At 58.1% G+C, this 18,898-nt stretch overlaps 1 protein-coding gene across 5 annotated transcripts in view; it reads left to right on the forward strand.

Moving 5' to 3' along the window:
- The window catches only part of TNRC18 (trinucleotide repeat containing 18), an 84,858-nt gene that overhangs the window by 37,435 nt on the left and 28,525 nt on the right, over nt 1-18,898 (forward strand). For 3 of the 5 annotated variants that reach the window (XM_055562681.1, XM_055562683.1, XM_055562686.1), the window contains 8 exons: nt 1,253-1,682; nt 3,207-4,202; nt 10,524-10,699; nt 11,118-11,254; nt 11,422-11,550; nt 12,941-13,112; nt 14,600-14,960; nt 18,154-18,429. In XM_055562681.1, the coding sequence (XP_055418656.1) occupies nt 1,253-1,682; nt 3,207-4,202; nt 10,524-10,699; nt 11,118-11,254; nt 11,422-11,550; nt 12,941-13,112; nt 14,600-14,960; nt 18,154-18,429 (2,677 nt within the window). The remainder of the gene's footprint in view (nt 1-1,252; nt 1,683-3,206; nt 4,203-10,523; nt 10,700-11,117; nt 11,255-11,421; nt 11,551-12,940; nt 13,113-14,599; nt 14,961-18,153; nt 18,430-18,898) is intronic. The other 2 variants (XM_055562682.1, XM_055562684.1) reach the window with 2 other exon arrangements.

Below are 18,898 nucleotides of genomic sequence, written 5' to 3' on the forward strand. Positions count from 1 at the left end.
AGACCCTTCCTGGAGCCCCCTCCCATTGACGGCGAGGCAGAGGGGCCAGCCGGCAGACAGTCCAGTTCTGGACTGGGAGGGAGAAATGAGAGGTTGGTGGTCAGGGAGGGCCCCCCCGAAGGAGGTGACGTCTGTCCAGAGACCTGAAGAAGTCGGTTGTGGAGGAGCCCTCTGGCCAGAGGGGATGGGGTGAGCAAGCCCGAGAGGCAGACAGAGCCTGGCAGGGTTGAGGAGCCATGGGGAAACCGAGGCAGGAGAGGTGGCCCCTCCTGTGGATGGGAGGTGTTTGCCTGGGAGCTGAAAGGATCCCAGTGGGCTCCTGCCATCTCCTGAGCCCTGCCTGGCCTAGCCGGGTGCTTGATGGCCTGGGCCTCCCTCTCGGCCAGGGCTGGCCTCCACCCACGTTGCCTGGTCCCGTAAGATGGGCGACACTTGGTGTCCCCCTGTGTGGGTGGACTCCCCAAAGCCCACAGCCCTCCTGCCTTCTTGAAGGTGTTCCTGGATGCTTGTCCTCTGCCCAGCTTTGTCCCTCCTTTTTCGTGCTTCAGCCGCTCTGAAGGAGTCAGCAGATGACATACAGAGAAAGGGGCCTGGTTTTGAACCTTGTAGTTCTGCCATGCCTGGCTGAGTCCCTTCGGGCGAGTGAATTCACCTCTCTGGGCTCCAGGTTTCCTCCTGTGGAAATGCAGCGGCTGTAATTTCTGTGTCATCGAGTTCTTTATTGAGATTTTACAGCGGTGAGGGTGGGGGGCTTGGAGCCCTTCTTCATGGTGTTTTTGTGTGCGGGCAGCCTGCTGGGCCTGGGCTGATTTTGAGCCGTTTCCTCACAGCCCAGGAGGCTCACTGTCGGAGGTGTTTGAGACCTCGCTGTCATAAAGCAGGAGAGGGTTCTCAGGTAGTGAATCCTCCGTGCAGGCAGCTTTCCTCAGCCCGTGGTGGAGCCGGGGGTGGGACAGTCCTGCGTCTTCAGGGGCCTCCCACCTCTGCCTGGCCCCCTGCGCTCTGTCTCTGGGGGTCCTAGGGGAGGGTCAGGGTCTAGACCAGAGGTTCCCCCAGCCCCGTGTGCTGGAATTCTATAAGGAATGCTGTGCTTGTTACGCGAGCCGGGACGGAATGTCCATCTCAGGCAGGGTCCTGCAGCCGCTGACCCTGCCTGGCATTCTCCGTGGGCTGGGGGGAGCCTGGGGGGACGGGGCCGGTGCTGGGTGATGGCTCCTGCCTCACTGACCCTGCCTGCCGGCCCCCCCGACAGCAGGAGCGGCTGAAGGCCCAGGAACAGCGGGCGGAGATGGAGGAGAAGGTGAGCAAGCGCAGCCTGGAGGCCGCAGGCAAGGCCGGCCTGGGCGCCGCGGGCCCGGGGCTACTACCGCGGAAGCCACCTGGCCTGAGCACCGGCCCCACGGGTACCTACGGCAAAGCCATGAGCCCGCCGCCTTCTCCCCGCGCATCCCCTGTGGCTGCCCTGAAGGCCAAGGTCATTCAGAAGCTGGAGGACGTGTCCAAGCCTCCCGCCTACGCGTACCCCGCCACGCCCAGCTCCCACCCCAGCAGCCCGCCGCCCGCCTCCCCACCACCCACCCCGGGGATCGCCCGCAAGGAGGAGGCCCCCGAGAACGTCGTGGAGAAGAAGGACTTAGAGCTGGAGAAGGAAGCCCCCAGCCCCTTCCAGGCCTTGTTCTCAGGTAAGAGCCGGTGAAACGGGTGTCCCGGGCGCCACTCACTCATTGGTTCAGCCGCTCGTTCCTTTCCCTGTTGAGCGCCTGCCATGTTGGCTCCGCCAGGAAGTTCCTTCTGGTGTTTTGGCCAAACTGGTACGTGGCCTGCTGCCAAGCTCTGGAACGAACCATCCGCCCTCGTCTCTCTAGTCTTCCCTCGGTTGGAGGGTCAGGGGAAACGGGTGTAATGTTAGAATTAGGTCCTGAGTTCAGAAGGCCTTGTTCTGAGTTTTGAACAGAGCGACGCCTGTGAGGTATTCGGCACCACCTGATAATAACAGTACCTTCCGGGTCGGACCCCTGCCCACGTGCGGCACGCGTGCACACATGCGCCCTCTTCCCGTGTCCTGTGTCCATGGGGACACGCAGCGGGTGGCCTCGATGGGGCCTGAGGCTTGTGTTCCTCGTCCCGTGTGAGGACGTGAGTTCGAATTCCAGAGTTCAGATTTCGGCCTCTGGGATGCTGTGTGTGGTCTCGGGCCGGTGGCGTCCCTCTCTGGGGAGAGCCGATGTCTTGCTAACGGTCGAGTCAAGTGTGGAGCACGGGCCAGGCTGCGGTGCGGTGGGGGTGCTCCGTGTATCTGTCTCCCCTTGTTGGTTCCTGTTCAACCCTTACTGCTTGTGCCCCCCACCTGCCCCCTGGACGGGGCCTGATGCTGCAGAGTCAGCTGCACACCACCCTGCTCTCCGGGAGGTTATACTTTGTGGTGGGGGGAGGTCGGAGGTAAAAAGGTGGGGGCGGCACAGTGTTACTGTCAGCGTTTGAACAACTTGAACTTCCCGACTCTGCTGGTGGATTCTTGTGGGACAGATGGCAGAGTCCGCCGGGCTGGGTGGGGACCATTTAGGGGTCTTTTTTCTTTTTAATAACTTCATTTATTTCGGCTGTGCTGGGTCTTCGTTGCTGCGCAGGGCTTTGCCCTAGTTGTGGGGAGCGGGGGCTACTCTTGCGGGGCACGTGCTTCTCATTGCGGTGGCTTCCCTCGTTGCAGAGCACGGGCCCTAGGGCGCGTGGGCCTTGGTCGTTCCGGCTCCCCTGCCCTGGAGCGCGGGATCGGTAGTTGCGGTCCATGGACTTAGTTGCTCTGTGTCATGTGGGGTCTTCCCAGACTAGGGATCGAACCCGTGTCTCCTGCACTGGAAGGTGGTTTTTTTTTACCACTAAGTCACCAGGGAAGCCCCCTGTTTAGGATCTAATTACCAGGTTCTTCTGGTCCAGCTTTGTGCCAAATGCTGAGGTTAGGAGCACCAGAGACCAAAGGTTCTGCCTTTGAGACCCGAAGACCCTTGGGGGCTGCAGGGTCGCCGTTTTTTTCTCTCTGGGGCCCAGATGTGCAGAGACGCCCTGGGGTTCGTCAGGTGCCGTCGGGAAGGGCCTGCAGCCCTGCAGGGCGGCTGAGGAGAGAGGGTGGCGGGCAGGTGGGTGTTGACGGGGACACAGTTGTTGCACAGGGCCAGAGGGGCCCCCACTGACCTGCGTGTCCTCTGCAGATATCCCAGCCCGGTACCCGTTTCAAGCTCTGCCGCCGCACTATGGGAGGCCCTACCCGTTCCTGCTGCAGCCCACGGCGGCTGCCGACGCCGACGGCCTGGCCCCCGACGTGCCGCTCCCAGCCGACGGGCCCGAGCGCCTAGCGCTCTCCCCTGAGGACAAGCCCCTGCGCCTGTCCCCATCCAAGGTCCCAGAGCCGCTGCGCGAGGTCCCGGATGAAGAGCCGCTGGTGGAGCGGGAGGTGAAGGCGGAGGTGGAGGACATGGACGAAGAGCCCGCCCAGCTGCCCTCACTGGGGTCCCCGCTGACGCTGCCCCCCGAGGACGCCCTGGCGGCCCCGAGCCCGGCGGGAGGCCTGCTGGAGGCCCAGGCGCTGAGTGCCAGTGGCCAGGGGCCTGAGGAGCCCCCCAGGTGCCCGGACTTTGCTGAGGGAGCTGAAGCGCGGGTCGATTCGCCGGGCCTGACAGAGTCCTGTGCGGCCGCTCCGGACTTGGGGCCGCGGCTGACGCCGGAGCCGCTGGTGGAGGCCAAGGAGGAGCCAGTGGAGGTGCCCGTGGACATGCCCGTGGCCGTGCCTGTGCCCTTGGCGGAGGTGGTGCCCGGCGAGGAGGACCTGGCCCAGACGGCCCCGAGTGAGCCCCGACCCAGCCTGGAACTGCCGGACTGTGATGTGCCCGCTGGGGAGGGCGAGTGCCCAAGCCTAGAGGCCCCCGAGGCCGGCCCTGTGCCCGGTGGCACCTGCTTCCTGGAGGAGGCAGGCTCTGAGGAGTTCCTGCCCAGCTTGGAGGACCCGCTGGCCGGCATGAACGCCCTGGCGGCCGCCGCAGAGCTGCCGCAGGCCCGGCCCCTGCCCTCCCCAGGCACTGGAGCCCCGGCCCTGGAGACGCTGGAGGCCGCGCAGAGCCTCGTCCTGGAGCAGAGCTTCCTGCACGGCATCACCTTGCTAAGCGAGATCGCCGAGCTGGAGCTGGAGAAGAGGAGCCAGGAGGCGGCAGGTGAGGCTTCTGGGGGCTGCTTTCCTCTCCTTGGCCTATTTTTTAATTGTTATTTATTTTTGGCTGTGCCACCAGGCTTGTTGGGATCTCAGTTCCCTGACCAGAGCACAGAGTCCTAACCACTAGGCCACTGGGAAATTCGTGCTTTTTCCCTTCCTATTTAAAAAAAAAAACAAACTTATTTTTTTTAAGTGGAATTTTTAAAGTTTCAGAATCTCTAGAATCTGGTTTATTTCTCATCACTTTTTTCCCCCTTTGTGAATTAATTTTTAAAAATTGTAAAATACACATACCGTAAATTGTACTGCTTTAACGGTGCTAGGTTTTTGTTGCCTGTGTTTTTTTCTAGTTACAGCAAGCGGGGACTGCTCTCTAGTTGCAGAGCACAGCCTTCTTACTGCAGTGGGTTCTCTGGGTGCCGAGCACAGGTCCTGGGGCGCTTGGGCTTCAAGAGTTGCAGCTCCAGGCTCTATAGTTGTACGGGCTTAGTTACTCTGGGGCATGTGGGATCTTCCTGGATCAGGAATGGAGCCCGTGTCTCCTGCATTGGCAGGCAGATTCTTGACCACTGAGACACCAGGGAAGCCCCACCTTAACCATTTTTAAACGTACAGGGTGGTGGTATGTAGTCACATTGTCATGTAACCAGCTTATGGCTTTCTTAGTGGTGAAATTTCTCCTTGTTCTGTCAGTGGTGAATTAGCGGGATGCTTTGCACTGGGAATGACCAAGACTCACTGGCTTAGAAAAAGTCGGGGAAATTTTATTGGCTTGTGGAATCACAATATGTCAGTAATGAGGTCATGTTTCAGGTATGGCTGCATCCAGGTGCTCAAACCCAAGTCAAGTCATCAGGAGTTCTTTTTTCCCTCTTCCCTGTCCCTCCCTCTCATAGCTTCCCTGCTTTCTATTGGCTTCATTCGGGGGGGTGCACTTTCCTCGTGGGTCACTGGTACTTCTCCCAAGCCCACGGCCCATGGACTGCAGCCAGCATACACACAGAAGAGGCCACCTCTCTCCTGGTAGCTCTGGCAGAGATGCTGTGATACACTCAGTAGTTGGCTGACTGTGGTTCATGCTTTTTGCAGAAGCAAAGTCTGTATCCCAGGAGATGGGATGGACTGGGCTGATCCTGCCCAGCCCTGGATGGGGGAGCAGTCACTTCCAGGATGTAGGTGTGTGTGTAGGTGGGTGGTCATCCTCAGAAGGAATGGAGTGCCTTCAGCAGAAAGAAAGTGTCTTCAGTGAATTCTGGGCTGGCACAAAAGCACTGATGTTCAACATAGAAATCGAAGTGCTCCAAGAAATACGTAAAGAGCCAAAGAGTCAGGCGCAGCCTTGCCAGTCTGCCGTCCAGCCAGAACACTCGCGGGGGCAGGGTGGCGCTCAGCTGGGGGGAGGTCGTAAGAGCAGTTCCGGGTGTTCAGCTGTATTTCCTCTAGAATATCTACACTCGAACGAGTTTCTATAATTAAGACCATTTTGAAGCAATGTTTTGTTACCTGCCTTTTCCACTTTGTTGTTGTTCTGCCGCTACGTCGTGTCCGATTCTTTGTCCGATTCATTGTGATGCCGTGGACTGCAGCACGCCAGGCCTCCCTGTCCATCACCAACTCCCAGAGCTTGCTCAAACTCATGTCCATCGAGTCGGTGATGTCATCCAACCATCTCATCTTCTGTTGTCCCCTTCTCCTCCTGCCTTCAATCTTTCCCAACATCAGAGTCTTTTCCAATGAGTCAGCTCTTTGCATCAGGTGGCCAAAGTATTGGACCTTCAGCTTCAGCATCAGTCCTTCCAATGAATATTCAGGGTTGATTTCCTTTAGGATGGACTGGTTTGAGCTCCTTGCTGTCCAAGGGACTCTCAAGCACTCTCAAGTCTTCTCCAGCACCCCAGTTTAAAAGCATCAGTTCTTCGGCACTCAGCCTTCTTTTTCCCTTAGTATATCCTTTATTAAACATTTTTGAAACTGTGCGTTCTTAAACAATTTTTTGGAACTACGCAGTTTTCTGGCCAGAGGAGGCCCCAGACTTCAGTTGACCCAATCCTCAATTATCAGGCATTTTAATTTGCCTTTTTTTCTATAATTTTATTCCCTTCCTTTTGCTGTTGTAAGTAACGTGATGATTACTCTTGGAGAAAAATCTTTGTCCGCACCTCTGCTTTCCTAGGGGTTTGTTCCCAGGGGTGGAATTGCTGGGTCAGAACCAGATCTCTTTTGTCATCAGGGTCCAATGCCCCCTTTCCTGGAAGCTTGGATGAGTGACACCTCCTTCCCCGCAGGCGTCTGTTGTTTTGTGGGGTTTTTTCTTTTCTTGGTTGCTGTGCTCGGGCTTTTCTCCCATTGCAGGGGGTGGGGGGCTGCTCTTCATTGCAGCGCTCTGGCTTCTCGCTGCGGTGTCCTCTCTTGAGTTGTGGTGCACGAGCCTAGCTGCTCTGCAGCACGTGGAATCTTCCTGGACCGGGGATTGAACCTGTGTCCCCTGTATTGGCAGGTGGATTCTTAACCACTGGATCACCAAGGGACTCCTGTTGTTCAAGTTAATTGTTTCTTTTCTTTCATTTAAATAGTTCCGTACAAATTTCCCACCCCCACCCCCAGAAGACACACCTGTCTAGATCCTGCCAACTGGTGGGTTTTCAGTGGGGACCACACAGGCCAAGGGGCCTCTGGGAAGGAGAATGCTGAGGATGGGTCACCAAGTTTGGGGGCTTCTGCCTGCTCTTGCCTGTCTTCACGCTGCTGCCTGATTCATGCATTCATTTAGCTCCTCCTATACACCCGGCAATATTGGGTACCAGCAGTGAACCAGGCTCTCAGCGTGCGGCCCTCAGCACTGTTGGGGTGACAAGCGGGAGGCCCAAACAGTGGGGGGGGACAGGGCAGGGGTGGGAAGGTGGTCTCCCATAGCAGATGGCCAGGGAAGCCCCTCTCAATAGGTGGGGGAGGGAGATTCTTCAGGGGAAAACCATGCCAGGCTCAAGGAATAACAAGTGCAAAGGCCCTGGGGTGACTGTTTGCCCCAGGGTAGAACAAAGGTGAGGAGGCCAGGGGCTGGAGGGGAGCCCAGAGGGGAGAGTGGGTGTTGGGAAGTGGGATCACTGTGGGGGGGTCATCTTTTACTCACTTGGAGTGAAATGAGAGGCCACTGGAAGGAGGATTTGCGTTGCACTGATAGGATCAGACCTCACTGCGGTCTCTTTGGGGGCTGTGCGGGGGCTGATGCTGGGGTGGGGAGACCCAGTAGAGGCTCCCGTCTGCATCCAGGCCCAGGGTGGTGAGGGGTGCACAGGTGCGGGCAGGTGGGTTCTGGGTGGAAGTTGGAGCTGGCAGGCTTTGTGAAGGGACTGCAGTTGGTGTGTAAGGACGAGGCTAAGGGTTCTGACCCGAGTTGCTGGAAGAGAAGAAAGGTTTCTGAAGCGGGGAAGCAGTGGGAGGGGCGCATTCAGGGGGATCCCAGCGGCTGGCGTGGACACGGATGCTCCTGGTGGTGCCCTGCAGTGCCCTCGGCACTCTGCAGTGCAGGTCTGCTGGCCTGAGCGTGGGCTCTGTGATCCCGGGGTGGGGGCCGGCGTCAGGCTGGAGCGGGCGCTTGGAGGCGCCGGCGTGCAGGGGAGGGCCTGGGGGCCCTTTGCCTCCGACAGTCATGAACGGACCCTAAGCGTCGGTGCCCTGCCGAGGGCCTGCAGGCCTGGGCCGCGAGTGGTCCAGGGCTCCAGCTTGCCCCACGGCCCCATCACTTCCTGGCGCCACTCCCACTTCCCCACTCCTGCCCCACGCAGCCACCCGTGGGCAGCAAGCACGGGTGTCCCAAGGCGAGTGGCCGTCCTTCCCGCCCTCTGGCACCATAGTCTCTGTGATGGACGGCTGGTCCTGTGGAGGTTCCAGTGAGTGTTGGGCTGGTTCCCAGGTCACCTCCGCGTTGGTACAGCTGCAGGGCTGGGGTATTAGCTCGGGCTGCTGTAATAAACATACAAGCGCGGTGGGGCGGGGCAGGGGGACAAGTCTTGAGTAACAAGAGTATGTGTTCTCATGACTCGAGAGGCTGGGCATTCTAGACCCAGGTGTCAGCAGGGTTGGGTTAGTTCCTCCTGAGGCATCTCTCCTCCACAGACCTGTGGACAGCCACCCTTCCCTGTGGAATTCTTCCATGTGTGTCCGTGTAGCCAAACGTCCCCTTTTATGATGATGCAGTCTCGCTGGATCAGACAGAGCCCACCCTGACACCCTCGTGTTAATTTGTTCCCTCTTGAAAGGCTCTGCCTTCCGAGCTGTGATGGTGTTAGGGCTTTCCATGTGGACTTGGGGGCACACAGCTGCTGCCCTCGGGCCACCAGGCTGCCCTCTGTGTCCTGGGGACCCCAGCGAGGCTGGTACGTTGGAGGGTGAAGCAGGTGATGGAGTCACTGTGTGGTCCCCTCTGATGAAGCAACTCTCCCCTGCCTTATCCAGCAACTAAGAAACTTACAGCTCGGAGGACCTTGAAGGGATTGGGGTGGGGTGTGTCACCTGGGGTGTGGGCCACATGCTTCAGTCTAGTGCCAATGCTTGAGGCTGGTGGGGTTCACTGCTTTGTGGCCTCAGTGTCTGTCCCAAAGACACAGAAGACCAAAAGCAGGGACTCGCACCTCCCCACCGGTGACGTGTGGTTGTGACTCGAGGGGAGCACTGCTGACACCTAGTGGTGATGGCGAGGACGCCTCTCAGTGTCCCAGGATGATGCCCAAGAGCCGCCCTGCAGCAGAGATTCGAGCCCACGGCCATGTGAATGGCGCCAGGGGTCAGAAGCCCTGATCTGGGCGATACATTTGTTAAGGCTGAAGTTAGGGAATTCTGCACGTTGGTTGTAAGCAATAAACTTTTCCGGCACTTCCCAGGTGGTCCAGTGGCTTAGACTCCACGCTCCCAATGCAGGGGGACCGCGTTTGATTCCTGGACAGGGAAGTAGATCCCACATGCCCCGACTAAGAGTTGGCATGCCACAACTAACGGTTCTGCATGCCACAACGAAGACCCAGTGCAGCTAAATTAATAAAAACTTTTAAAAACTCTCTCTTTAAAAAGCGAATATACTTTTCCCCTCAGATACACACAGACCGTTCTCAAAAATTGATCATATGTTACATCACAAAGGAAACATCAGTTGGAAAATGAAAACTCATGTTATTTTGGTAGAAAGACTGTGGAAAAATAGGTTCTCAGGTACCACCGTTGAGATCCTGAGTTGCTGCAGCATTTCTGAAGGGCAGTCGGAATATTCATGAGAGATAAACGCACACACCTTGATCATGTTAATTGCACAGACAGGAATTTTCTGGAGACAGTGCCTGTCTGTTCACTACCAAAAAAAAACAAAAAAATCTGGAGCCACCTGAATGCCATCAGCAGGGGATTGTTTAGGTAAATTAAAGCTTATTGATCCGAGAGAAAACTAGGCTGCTGTTACTCGGTTTCGCTGCATAAAATTGCTGATATTCTAGTGGTTCTGACTTACAGAAATGGCACTTTCTGTTCGGGTTCAAGCTATAGCATGCATGCGTATTTTTGTGCTAATGGGAAAACACGTTGAGTAGCAACGAGCAGAGTGTGATGCGGTGTGTATTGATGGGTGCCGATTTCTGCTTGTGAAACTCGAGGACCTCCCTGGTGGCTCAGATGGTAAAGCGTCTGTCTACAATGCGGGAGACCCGGGTTCAATCCCTGGGTCGGGAAGATCCCCTGGAAAAGGAAATGGCAATCCACTCCAGTACTATTGCCTGGAAAATCCCATGGACAGAAGAGCCTGGTAGGCTACAGTCCATGGGGGTCGCAAAGAGTCGGACATGACTGAGCAACTTCACTTTCACTTTCTGCTTGTGAAGGATGCCTGGGTGTTACCCATGTTTGAATGTGTGTAAAAGTTTCTGGAACCACCTGCCACGCAGTGTCTGCAGAGGCATCCTCTGGGAGGGGCCTGGTGGTGGGAGGAAGAAGGCTTGTGTTTCATGACACTTCTCTGCTTGGTTTGTGGTTTTTATCATGTGCACATGTGACTTTCGCAATTTACAGAACTTATCATGGGGTTATTTTTTTTCTCATGGTGAAAACCACGCATAGTCCTTGTGGAAGATTTTCAGGACAGATAAGCAGAAAGAGAGTTGCCTTGTTAGGGCGCGGCTCTGCCGTTCTCTGGTGACCACCTGCGCGTCTGTGAGTGGACGTGCTGTGAAGGACAGGACCCTGACCCGTGTCCTCTTCCCAGGTAGGGATCTGAGGAGGGTCGCCTAGGTGCTCGTGAGCCCGGCCCCCAGAGTGTGGGCTCACTTGCCTCCTCCCACAGGTGCAGAGCGGGGCCCGCCCGTGCGGCCCTCGCTGGAGAGCCTCCTGGCGGCCAGCAGCCACGTGCTGAAGGAGGTGCTGGACGGCCCCTTCGTGGATCCGCTCAAGAACCTGCGGCTTCCACGAGAGCTGAACCCCAACAAGAAGTACAGCTGGATGCAGAAGAAGGACGAGCGGGTGAGGCGTCCTGGGTGTGGCTCGGGGGAGCGGGCTGGGCAGAGGACGGGGTGCACCCAGAGAGGCTGCCTGGCCTGGGCCTTGGCAGGGTGCACGCTTAGGGGAACCTGTTGCACTCCCAGCTTCCACCACCACCTTGTGGGACGGTCCCTGGCGAGTTGTCTCCTCTTCCCTGGCCTCAGTGTACCACGTGATCACGTGTCCAGGGTGTGTCCCGTGGGCAACGGCTTGGGGGCTCGAGGAGAGCAGATGTGCGCGTGACAGATGCCAGCCCTGCCCGAGAGGCACTTGCAGGCCACCTCAGCCTGGACACGGCCCCGCAGGGTTGGCTTTCTGGTCCCTGGCGTGCACACGGGGAGTCTTGGTGAGGGTGGCGTCCCTGCTGTGAGACCCCACGCTCACCCGCCGCTCCCCACAGATGTACGCCATGAAGTCCTCCCTGGAGAGCATGGACGCTATGGAGCTGGACTTCCGGATGCGGCTGGCGGAGGTGCAGCGCCAGTACAAGGAGAAGCAGCGTGAGCTGGTGAAGCTGCAGCGGCGCCGCGATTCCGAGTGAGTGCGCCCCGCGGCCCGGGCTCTGTAGGCGCCGCGCTCAGGAGGTCCGCCGTGCAGGCCGCCAGGTGTGCGTGGCCCCGAGTGACGTGTGCGCTCCGTGCGCCCCCTTCTCCGCGCCCCACCCCACCCCCGGGTTCACAGCCCAGCGTGTGATTCTCTTTAAGGGACAGGCGCGAGGAACCCCATAGAAGCTTGGCACGCAGAGGCCCTGGCAGGCCACGGAAACGGACCCACGCCCTGAGCGCCCTGTCGCCCCCCCGCAAGAGAGGGAAGAGCCGCATCCATAGCGGAAAGTAAGGCTGGCCCCTCGGTGGGTCGGGGACTGGCACAGAGCTCGGAGGGGAGGCGCGCGGGCCCGTGTGGGGCCTGTGTCAGCGCCGGGGACCTGGTGTCCCTCAGGCTCTGACCCGCCGGGATCGGCAGCTCGCGGGCAGCACGGCGCGCTGCCCCGGGCTGGCCAGGAGGGTGAGCGTGGAGCGGACAGGCACACCCACCCCAGCCAGCAAGTTGAGCGTCACCCCAGAGTCAGGCCCGTCTTCCTGCCGCACTGGCGTCTTTTGCGGCTAGGGCCTGCTTCCCTCTGTGATGGGCGGCGTCACTCCCGGGCTCCCGGTGCATTGTGCCCGGGGTGCTCCCTGTGTCTGGGGCCTCCGCCTCCACGCACGCTGGGGAGAGGCTCCTTGGAGCCACATGTGGCTGGAGCGAGAGCGCTCCCTCTGGGTTAGCTGTGGATAGAGGAACGGTGCTGCGGTTTCCCCGGGCCTTCGGAGCACGCCTCAGCCTGGGCCAGCAGGGCAGGCGGCCAGCAGGGCTTGGGTGAGGAAGCAGAGGGGCCACAGGGTACCTTCACAGCCGCAGGAGAAGACAGCCCCAAGAGCCCCCCTGTCTTGCATTTAAGCTTGGATGTCCCTGACTGACCAGAGGATGCAGAGAGAAATACCCTGTTACCAGCCACAGGCGGGTGGGGAAGGCCACTCGTGGAGGAGCAAGCAGAGGCTGGGGCTGCCCTCACGTGGAGCCGCTGGGGAGGTGGGTGCGCCTCCTGCCGAGTCCCAGGTCTGCTGCGCCTTGTGACCGTGGGCCAGGTGTTAGCTCCTGTAGGTGAGCACCTTCCTCTATAAAGAGCAGTGTGTGGAACCAAGTGTTGTTTTGTGGTTAAAACACAGACACGGAGTGAGACGCACGGTAGAGACCTGGTAAAAGTTACTTCTGTCTTATTAGTACTTGTGAGGCGTTAGCGTGAAGCGGGCCACCAGGACCCTGGCCTGAATGCTCAGGCACAGCACAGCGAGGCGCTCCTTCACAGCAGCTCTTGATTGTAACCCCCGCGCCATCCTGGTGGATGTCTGTTGCATTTCTGGTCCGTGTTCTTGGCGTGCTTGGGTACGGAGGTCTCTGACCGTGACGAGATGTGTGTGTGTGTACGTGAAGGAGCACAAGAGAGAAAGGGGCCGGCAGAGACACTGCTTTCGAGAAGTTCTTCTTTTTTCCCCATTAAACACTCATTCTGCCTCCTTCACAAGTGTCCTAGAGTCCTGGCACCACAGTGCTTCAGACTCGTCAGCCTGCCATCAGTCTGTGCTTCAGCATCCAGAGCCCACCCTTCAGGGCCATGAGGGCGGACCCCCGGCCCGTGCATGCTGCCTGGCCGGGCTGCTGACCGGTCCCATGTCTGGGTTTCAGGCTGAGCAGCAAGCCCCTGCTGACCTCAGACGACTACGAGCTGGGAGCGGGGATGAGGAAGAGACACAAGGGGCCTGAGGAGGACCACGACGCCCTCGGCGGAGCAGGGAAAGCCCGGGGGAGGAACCAGCCTTGGGACGAGCACGAAACCTCGTCAGACTTCATGAGTCAGGTTGGTTGCCCCATCTCTCAGGTGTGCTGTTGGCTTGAGGCAGAGGGTCTGGCAGGGCTGCCGGGGCTCACACACCCCCTTTGCGGGTCTCCTGGCCCTGTTGCGCAGACATTTTCGGAATACACTTAACTGTGGAATCACTATGGATAAAATGGAATAGTAACCTGGGCGCAAACGCTTTTGTTGAGGGTGGTTGCCTTAGTGCCAGAGCCACTCCTCCAATCTTGGTCATTGTGCAGAGCAGGAAACTAAGGCCCAGGGGAGGTCAGAGAGCTGGCGAAGTAACACAGCCCCAGGTGGAGCTGAGGCTGAAAGCTCGTCCTGTGTGTGTGCTCCGTGACCCTCTGCTGAAGTGCAGAGGAGAGACTGCGAGTTCCTAACCCGATAGTGCAATTACTCAGTTGTTTCATGGTATAATTATTTAATGAGCGGCTTCACCATTCTGGAGTTTGAAGAAACAAGGGCTTGATGCCATTGTAATTTCCTCTGGGAACTCTCCTGAGGTAAAGGGGCGAGCGCCAACACCTTGAATTTTCTTGTTTCTGCAGAGCATTGAAATCACCCACTTGAAGGCCCTCATCGCTGAATACTAACATACCTTGTTGTCCCTCCCAGAAAAACCCTGTGGGAGGGGGCTGTTACGGTTGACTCGGGTGTCAGAGAGAAGGACCTACATAGGGGAGAGTGGGTCTGTGGGGAGGGGAAGAGAGCCAGTTTGTAGTTTGTACGTCAGCATCCTTTGTACTCTCGAACCGTGAAGGGCACTCTTGTTGTCTAATTGACACTATCCCAACTTTTTCTCTCCTTATGAAATGTTACCTGATTAGAGACAAAATAGCAATGAAATGTTCAAATGAGGGCCATTGAAGCTGCATGTTTCAACAGCAAATGACTCCAGCTGATGGGAGACGCGCAAGCAGGAATTTATCTGTGAAATCTCTAATCATTCTTTCTGCTTCAGGCGTCCAAGGCACATTCAAGGCATTTTCTTGGCAGCTTCAGCCCATTTAGCTGGATGGCCTGGTTTAGGCTGCGAGGCCACCTTCATCACCTGCTTATGCAGCTGAGATAAGCAGATCAGCTGTGCTGTGATATGGGTTTTCCGTCTTTGGGTTCATCCCTCCTCCCTTAATCCAGCTACCTTCTTCCCCTTGGCTCCCTGGCAGCACTGTTTTAGACGCTCCCCCCTAGGAAGCACAGCGCCACAGCCAGCCGGTGGCGAAGAGAACTGTGACCACAGGAACAGCTCTTTAATAAGAGCTTCAGGTGCCTTTTCTCAGTTCATCTGCAGCACAGCCCAGTGCTGCCTGTGCGTAATCACCCCCATTTTACAGGGTAGAGGAACTGAGGCTAAGAGGAATTCAGCAACGTGTCAGAAAGCCACAGAGGCAGGGAGGAGGAGCCCAGGTTCGTCTGAGCTCATGCACTGAGACCCACTGTGGGTGTCAAATGTCTTAACCCCACGACTTCCCAACTTCCCTTTCCAGCTAAAGATTAAGAAGAAGAAGATGGCTAGCGACCAGGAGCAGTTGGCAAGCAAGCTAGACAAAGCCCTCTCCCTCACAAAGCAGGACAAGTTGAAGTCGCCCTTCAAGTTCTCAGATGGTTCTGGGGGAAAATCAAAAGCGAGCGGGGGCTGTGGCAGGTACTTGACGCCCTACGACAGCCTGCTGGGCAAGGACAGGAAGGCGCTGGCCAAAGGCCTCAGCCTGTCTCTGAAAGCCTCGCGAGAAGGTAAACACAAAAGGGCCGCCAAAGCCAGGAAGATGGAGGTGGGGTTCAAGGCCAGAGGCCAGCCCAAGTCGACCCACTCCCCCTTCGCCTCGGAAGTGAGCAGTTACTCCTACAGTAAGTAGTGGGCCGCGCCGCCTCAGGGCTGTTCTTCCTCCCTTTCCTTCCTTTCCTCCTCTTTTGGCCTCGAAAGCTCGATGGCCTCTGGTGATGGTCTCTTTTTCCGCTTTGGCGCCGGTACCAGGCCGGAAACGGAGGTGGTTGTGATGAATGGGCACTGTTCTTTGGGCAGCCACCTGTGATTGGTGGGGACTCGTGATTGGCGGGCGGGTGGGAGCGGAAGTCCGCCAGCCCTCCCGTACCCGCCTTCCGTTGGTCGGCGCTAAGGCCATCTGTGTGGAGGCCTTGTGCTACAGAGTTGGCGGCTGCTCAGCCTAGAGCGGTCGCTCGTGAAAACCATAGAGCTGACCGGGTCGCTCCCGCCGTCAGGCGGCTGCCAGTCCTCGAGCTCAGTGTTAGTGAGGAAGGCGTCTATGGAGCACACACCAGGGCGGCCTTTCCTGTTGTCTTTGCGACGGCCCTCCACGTGGTTACCCGGTTTGTTTCCGAGGATAGATGCTGAGGCAGGGCCCAGCCCGTCAGAGTCAGCGGCGCGGGATGGCCCGTCACGATGGGCGCTGCGTATTTGCTGCCTGGGCGGCAGCCGCCAACCACATGCGGCTTTCGGGCCCCTGAAACGTAACAGCTGGTGGCACTGAGGCACCGAGTTTACGCGGAGCCTGCGGCCTTGGCGCTTCTTGTCTGGGAACTGGGGGAGCGTGGGTTTCCGGAGTCCGGACGGCCTTGTCCTCACCCCCACCCCCGACACCCGTCCGCTGGCCCAGAGCCCGCCGCTTGGCACCTAATAGGTGCTCAGTAAGTACCTGGGCGGAGCGTGTAATGCCAGGATGGGTGGCTGCCCAGGGCTGTGGTCGCCGCAGCAAGGCCGGGGAGGGGCTGTTTGCCTCCAGGCATCTGTCCGCGGGTTTCTTCGAGGGGGACCCCAGGGCATGACTTGGGTAGAAAGCTTTCTCCTTGGTGACTGCGTGCGTCTGTATGACTGGGCCTTTCATCGGCTCTGTCTAGTCCATAGGGTCGGGGGCGAGGGTGATGACTGTTAAAGGGCAAGAAATGGAGTGTGTTCTTAAGGAAAGAAAGTCTCTATAGAGTTAAGATACCATGGCCTGCCCCTGGAGTGCTGTCCATAGCCCTAAGTGAGCTCGCTGGGTGGGTGAACAGCTGGGAGAAGGCATCTGGCGCGAGATGAAGCTGCTGCTGGTGTCTTTGGATTTTAACGTTCCTGGTTTTGGTTACCCTGGGTCTCCAGCCTTGATGCTCATGGGTGGGGGGGCAAGGATCTACTTTTGTGCCTTATGTCCCCTAGGTGGGATCGGTGGCCGAAACACCTCAGATTCAGGTGGGTGTGAGCTGAGCGGCACTGCCCAGGCCCCTGGCTGCCTCGCGCCAGTTCTAGAGACTTGTAGTTCCGAAGGAGAAGGGAAGGGCTTTCCTTTGCTTGTTCTGGAATATCACAGAGAGCAGGGATTGCTTTTCCTTTGATCTTTCAGTGGATGTGGCCTGGCTGGTGTTGGAAGGATCCTCTGCTCTCCCCCTCTTACAGGGGGATGAGGTGGGGGTTCAGGCTAGAGTCCAGAGATAAGCTGAGGTCTTTGCAGGGGGTGGGGGGGCTCTAAGCTGCCAAGTCCACTGTGGCAGATGTGTGTAGGCACGCAAAGCAGTGTTCAGATTGCTCATCTCTGTTGCGCTCTTGTTTAAAACTGCACTGTTCAGTTGAGAGAAGTGGGTTAATGCTGCCCCAGGGTGGTCAGAAGGCCTGTCTGCAGTCAGCTGGTGGCTGTGATGTGAGAGAGAGTGGAGAGAGTGGCTGGCTGTGGAGAGAGTGCGCCTCTTCTATTTTTCACATTAGTCTTTTTGCCTTCCCTGTAAATGCGTGCATGCAGGGTCACAAAGAAGTCGAGGTGTTTCCTAGCCTTGAGATGCTGTATCGGGAGGAGAGAACGTGGGCAGAGAGAACGTCGCCCTCCTGCATTTTCACTGTGGGTTGTAGGGATCCGGTGGCTTGCTTGGGTTCTGGTGGGAAGCCAAGTTGGTCCTTGTCACGCACGGACTTGTCCAGCCTGGCAAGTGGCTTCAAGAAGGACAGGATGGAGCACACAGGAGGGAGAGCTGTGGCTGGGGGACAGGCAGAGGCGTGTCCTCGTCCCACCCAGAGTTGCCAGACCACCCTGAAGTTGGGTGTTGAGCGGAAAGCATAGATGTTGGAGGAGGCAGCCAGAGAACCCCTGCCCCCCAGCATATGCACGTGCACACACATACACACACACTCTCTGTCTCACTCCCTCCTTCTCTTGGACTTGGGGAGGGCAGCTGTGTTCCTTAACGTCTTTGGGACGGATTTGACGAGATGAAGGGATTACAGCCTTTGGCTGCAGAGCCTTTCTGTTGGATGGAATCTTGCTCACCAGCCTCGTGTGTAGAACAGACCAAAGTGGTGTGAGTCTGCCTGGGGAGGGATTGGAAGGGGCCAGAGCTGTGCCCACTTGACAGCTCCCTCCCCAAAGCCTCAAGCAGCTCCAAGGCTGGAGACGTGTGGGAGGCCAGAACCAGCATGCTGGTCCCCCGGCTCGGATAGGAAAAGAAACGGGGTAGGGCTGGGAGCCGCAGTGCCATTCGTCAGACGCCGCTGTGCTGACTGCCGAGCAGGAAGCTGGGTTGTGAGTCTTTACACGCTTGCCCCGAATACCACTGCGAGCTGGTGTTTTGGGAAAGAGGGGCTTTACCTGAGTCCTTCCCTTCTTAGGCTGCTTCCCTCCCCACGAGGAGCCCGTGGGCTGGCTGCAGTCCTGTGGGGTGGACTGGACTCGGCAGTGACCTCCCTGCGCAGGGCAGAGACCTTCCTGAGAGTGGGGCTTCCACCTCCCTCAGGGCCGGGAAAGACTGTTCGCCCTCTGGCCATGTGGTGGGTGGTGCTGGCAGCAGCGGCCCAGCCAGGGCCTGGGTCCAAACCATGAAGATGGGTTGTATGGGGCCTGCGGCTCAGAGGCCTCCCAGGCGAGAGATGAGGCCCAGATGGGGAAGAGCACGCCAGGCGGTGGAACTCTGCTGGTTCCACGGCTGGTGGGCGTTTGGACCTCGGTTCTGGCGCGTGGCAAAGTGTCCTCAAAGGTGCCGAGGCTAATGGAAGAGACCCTAGTCCCTTCCCTCCCCCAGCTCTGTGACTTATCTTTATTAAAAACTACTTTGACTGCAGATACGGATTCAGAGGAAGAGGAGGAATTCCTGAAGGACGAGTGGGCTGCCCAGGGCCCCTCCAGCTCCAAACTGACACCTTCCCTCCTGTGCGGCATGGTGGCGAAGAGTAGCAAGCCAGCCGGCGGCCCCAAGCTGACCAGGAGGGGCCTGGCGGGCGCCCGGACTCTGAAGCCCAAGCCGGCCGCCAGCAGGAAGCAGCCGTTTTGTTTGCTGCTTCAAGAGGTCGAGCCCCGTTCCTCCTTCAGCGATTCCTCGGAGGACTCGTTTGACCAAGGTTACTAGCTCCAAACACAAAATAACCTTCCGTGTTTCCTATCGAGCGAGTGAGTGCGAGAGCGAGAGCAGAGCGCGAGCGCAGGGAGGGCGGCCGGGAGCCGCCGGGATGGCCCGGCCAGGTCGGCCGTCCGGTTCTTGGCAGCGTAGCCTGCCGTATCAGCCTGGGTCCTTTAATTTTTGTTTTTATTTGTACCTGTATCATTGTGATAATACCATTGGCTGGCTCTTTTGGAGCTTTTATATGGACTGTTTTTAGTCTTCCTCCCCTTCTCCCACCTCCGCCCGCCTGCCCCCTCCCCTCGCCTTCCCGCCCCTGGACCGCAGGCCTGGGTGGGTCCTCCTGGCGTGGCCATGGCTGCGGAGGCCTCCCAGGGGACGTTTTGTAAATGGAATTCTGTCGTGTGGGCGTGTGACTTGATGTTTGTACCGCGATTTTGGTAATACCAAGCTTTATTAAACATACCGAG

The sequence above is a fragment of the Bubalus kerabau genome, chromosome 23, assembly GCF_029407905.1.
Source record: "Bubalus kerabau isolate K-KA32 ecotype Philippines breed swamp buffalo chromosome 23, PCC_UOA_SB_1v2, whole genome shotgun sequence".
Classification (NCBI taxonomy): Eukaryota; Metazoa; Chordata; class Mammalia; order Artiodactyla; family Bovidae; genus Bubalus; species Bubalus kerabau.